This window comes from Trachypithecus francoisi, unplaced genomic scaffold (genome assembly GCF_009764315.1).
Source record: "Trachypithecus francoisi isolate TF-2019V2 unplaced genomic scaffold, Tfra_2.0 Lachesis_group3, whole genome shotgun sequence".
NCBI lineage: Eukaryota > Metazoa > Chordata > Mammalia > Primates > Cercopithecidae > Trachypithecus > Trachypithecus francoisi.
Genome location: NW_022681468.1, coordinates 33,058,264 through 33,063,028, shown reverse-complemented (window position 1 = coordinate 33,063,028; position 4,765 = coordinate 33,058,264). Strand labels below are relative to the sequence as shown.

Genomic DNA, 4,765 nt, shown 5'->3' with positions numbered 1-4,765 from the left:
AGAAAGATGGCCGGTCGCGGTGGCTCAAGCCTGTAATCCCAGCACTTTGGGAGGCCGAGACGAGCGGATCACGAGGTCAGCAAATCGAGACCATCCTGGCTAACACGGTGAAATCCCGTCTCTACTAAAAAATACAAAAAACTAGCCGGGCGACGTGGCGGGCGCCTGTAGTCCCAGCTACTCGGGAGGCTGAGGCAGGAGAATGGCGTAAACCCGGGGGGCGGAGCTTGCAGTGAGCTGAGATCCGGCCACTGCACTCCAGCCCGGGCAACAGAGCGACACTCCACCTCAAAAAAAAAAAAAAAAAAGAAAGAAAAAGAAAGGAAAGAAAGAAAAAGAAAAAGAAAGAAAAGAGGTGACATCCTGGGAAGTGCCACCCCCAGCCGCCCGGGACTCGGGTGATCGCTGCAGCTCGCTCGTGCCCCGGAAACTGCCCCTTTTCGGGGGTCATGATGGGCAGCAAGATGGCGTCTGCCACTAGGGTCGTTCAGGTAGTCAAACCACACACTCCATTAATAAGGTTTCCTGACAGAAGAGACAATCCTAAACCCAATGTATCAGAAGCTTTGAGATCAGCAGGGCTACCACCTCACTCTTCTGTAATTTCTCAACATTCTGAGGGAAGTAAATCACCAAATTTGCTGATGTATCAGGGTCCACCAGCCACTGCAGAAATAATAAAAACATTACCTCAGAAATATAGAAGAAAACTTGTGTCTCAAGAAGAAATTGAATTTATCCAACGTGGAGGTCCTGAATAACTATGGTGGCTGCTGTTTGTCATCAGACAATAGAATTGTCTTTACAATAAAGGACTTCCAAAATGACAGATGAGAAATTGTATATTAAACACCTTTAATAGATAGTATGAAAAAAATGAAATATAGAAAATTGAGATGGACACTTGTATTTCCTAATTTATGTATCTTGGTCAGCTTCTCCACAAGCTTACCTAATTGTTTATATACTCTATACTTATTAAAGTATACATTTAAAAGAAAGAAAGAAAAGAAAGAAAGAAAGAGAAATTGAAAAGAAGGAAGGAAGAAAGGAGGGAAGGAAGGAAGAAAGGGAAGGAAGGAAGGAAGGAAGGAAGGAAGGAAGGAAGGAATCTTCAGTTCTTTCTATAGCAAAGAGCCTGTGTTTACACTGCAGGAAACTCTGGAGTTATCAGTGGTGCTGGTGACAGTCACTGGGTTTGGTATTCCCTTAGATGGAGGCCAGGGTCAGCTGAATTGTTAGTTCCCTTGAAGAAATTTCTGTGCTATCCCAATTAGTAGCCACTAGCCACATGTAGCTATTAAATCTAAATTAAAAGTAAATAAAATTAAAAATTCTGTTTCTGGCCAGGTGCCACTCCTATAATCCCAGCACGCTGGGAAGCTGAGACAGGTGGATCATTTGAGGTCAATTTGAGACCAGCCTGGCCAACATAGTGAAACCCTGTCTCTACTGAAAATTTAAAAAAATAAAAATAGACGGGCGTCGTGGTGCACACCTGTAATCCCAGCTACTCGGGAGGCTGAGGCATGAGAATCACCTAACCCAGGAGGCAGAAGTTGCAGTGAGCCGAGATGGTGCCACTGCACTCCAGCCTGGGGACAGAGTGAAAAAATAAAATAAAATAAAATAAAATCAGTTTCTTAGTCGCGCTAGGCACATTTTAAGTGCTCAGTAGCCACTTACGGCTACTGACTACCACTGTATTTGACAGTGTAGAACTGCATACATTTCCATCATCATAGAAAGTTCCAGTGGACAATGATGGATTCCAGATGATCCTCTTGGAGCCTGTAGGGGAGGGGAGGAAGGAAATAGGTGGGTAGGACTGGGCCTCCACCCCCAGTTCAACCAGAGGCACTTTGCCTATAAATTCAGATTTCAAGTTAGATTTCATTTGGAAAAAACAAAAAAACAAAAAAAACTTGTATGACTTTTTAAATACTTTTTGAAAAGGTAGTAAATACAAACTATATTTAAAACGAACAGATTATGAAAAAAGACATCTCCTTGCCATCCCATAACCTTCAGACCACTAGTTAGCAGCTTGTGGAAACTACACCTGTTCTGCAGCTTGCTTTTTTTTTTTTTTTTCTATTTATCTTGGATCTTGTTCATATTGGTACCTAGAGATGTAACAGCTACATACTGTTCCACTGTGTGAATGTGCCTTCAGTTACCTAGCCAGGTCCTGTGATGGACATTCAGGTCATTTCCTGTCTTCTGCTACTACAAACTATGTTGTGATGAGCAAATATCCTTGAGTTTAGGTATCTGTGGATATATCACTATTAGGGGAATTGCTGGATCAAAGACTGTGTGCATTTTAAACTTTAATATCTATTGCTGAATTGCATGCCTTGTGCCCAAAAGAGATGGTAACAACAAGAAGGTCTTTTCCCCACACCTTCCACCAGGCTACTGTGATCAGGCCTGCAGGTGTCCTGCAGGGTAACGGTGGCTTATCTTGGGATGGGGTTGCCATTGCTTCCCCACAGCCCTGGCGCCTATTCAACCCACTCACTCTCTCTTCCTGTCACTCCTTCCTGCCACCAAGAATAGTTAACTTTTTATTTAAAACAATTTTAATGGACTAGTTAACATTTGACTGGGCACTCATCAGACCCTTGGGTACAAATCCTACTCAGCCTTGACCCTGCTCATTCAATTCACAAATTTGTCCTTTACCTCAGTGTTTCATGGACTCTTCACAACAACCTCCTGTGGCAGGTACCATTATTATTCCCATTCTACAGAGGAGAAGCCTGAGGTTTAGCAATTAACTCACTGGTTCACAGTCACCCAGCTGGTTAGTAGCAGAGTTAGGATCCAGTCCCAGGTCTGTCACCCCACAGCCTGTGCTTAGTTCCAACAGGCTGCCCCACTCACCCGCTTCCTGTCACCCCTCCTCCTTTCATGGACACCAGCTCTCCCTCCTGCCCTCGGGCCCTGTTAAATACCCCACCTCTCTTAGGTGTCTTTGCTGAAGTGCTCACAAGCCCTCACTCCCTGCCCACTCTCTCCCTCTTAAGGTCAGAGCATACACCTCCATGCAGACCCTTCCTCCCTCACTGCCTTGGCTTCCTCTACTCTTGGCCTTGGGACTGCCCCACCTGAACTCCTGGGTCGGCCCATTCCTCCCCCAGGTGATCGCCTCAGCCTACAGTGGCTGAGAGCTGGGGAGGGAGAAGCAACGGCTTCCATCACCTGACCCTACTCAGCCAATTCACGAAGACAAGATGTCAAGTTAATGAGCCTGTGGGCCTCTAATTAGCTGTCAATTACCTCAAATTAATCACCTCCTCGCCTAATTAAGCATTATCGGCAGGTGGGCACAAAGCAGACCATTGTGTGAGAGCCATGAGAAAAGCTGGGCTGGCAAACTTGGTTAGGATCAGCTCTGTGCACTGCGCCCGCCTCCCCACGGCGCTCAGCCATGGGCCCAGCTGAGAGGCCCTGGGGCCCTTTGCCCACCACTGTCCCCAGACACTGGGGTACTTGGGGACCTCCTGGGAAACTGAGTGGACTGGGAGGGAGATGCAGAGCCTAGAGGCAGGTGAGACAGCTTTGGGGCAGTGGGGTGGTAGGAACTGGAGGCCATGGAGAAGGGCGGGGCTTCAAGGCATGGTGACCAGCTCCTGGCACTTACTGAGAGCCAAGATGGGAGCTGGGCAGAGGGGATGCCAGGTCGTGGCTGGGCGTCCAGGCCTGGGCGGGCAGGCAGAGCTGGCTTCCGATGCTGGCCTGGCCACTTGTGAGTTCTATGACCCCAGGAAGAGACTTAATGTTTTTGAGTCACAGTTTCCATCCCTGGGAAGAAAATTTTTTTTGTTCTAAACACTGTCCTGGGTCTTTGTGAGGGTTCAGTGGGATCATGCTTGTGGAGCGCCCGCCACATGGTAAATATTCAGGGTCTTTAGTAGTGATGACAGTGGACATGGGTGGTTTAAGACCCAGGGCCACCTCACATAACGACTGCCGAAGCTGTATTGTATCCCCAAATTCTGAGCCCCCAGACCTCAAGCATGTAGTGCACCCCTGAAAAATGTGAATGGACTGGCCAGGCATGATGGCTCATGGCTGTAATCCCAGCACTTTGGGAGGCCGAGGCGAGAGGATCACCTGAGATCAGGAGCTCAAGACCAGCCTGGCCAACATGGAGAAACCCCGTTTCTACCAAAAATACAAAAATTAGCCTGGTGTGGTGGCGGGCGCCTGTAATCCCAGCTACGCAGGAGGCTGAGGCAGGAGAATTGCTTGAACCTGGGAGGCAGAGGTTGCAGTGAGCTGAGATCGCACCACTGCACTCCAGCCTGGGCAACAGAGTGAGACTGTCTCAAAAAAAAAAAAAAGGGAGAGAAAAAAGAAAAATGTGAATGGGCTGCTAGCACGCATGGTTGCTGAATGCTGGGCTATCTGGCTACCACTTCCTCTCCACTCCCTCCCCATCACCCAGTGCCTTCCAGGGATCAGAGCTCCACTCACAAAGGGCCCTTGGTGCCATATGGAGCTCACCAGATGAGAAGACCACAGTTCTCTAGAAACCAGGAAGAAGAGGGCCCCTTGGGTCTTGGGGCTGCAGGGCCTAAATCAAGGGGGGGGTCTCCAGGCAGCCCCTGGGCACTGAGTTCATGCCCCCAGCCATGGTCCTGGGAGGCGGAACAGAGTTCCCACTCTCCTCAGCACAGGGCAGGGTGAGGCCGGTGGCCACCTGGGCAGCTCTGCGCTCCCACTGACTGTCAAATGCCAACACTCCCATGCCAGG

At 48.7% G+C, this 4,765-nt stretch overlaps 1 protein-coding gene across 1 annotated transcript; it reads left to right on the top strand.

Moving 5' to 3' along the window:
* Positions 1-371: 371 nt before the first annotated feature.
* LOC117069346 (28S ribosomal protein S36, mitochondrial-like) lies at positions 372-827 on the top strand. The gene has a single exon (XM_033187454.1). It carries the CDS (start codon positions 450-452, stop codon positions 759-761), a length of 312 nt encoding a protein of 103 aa, XP_033043345.1. The 5' UTR covers positions 372-449; the 3' UTR covers positions 762-827.
* Positions 828-4,765: the final 3,938 nt, after the last annotated feature.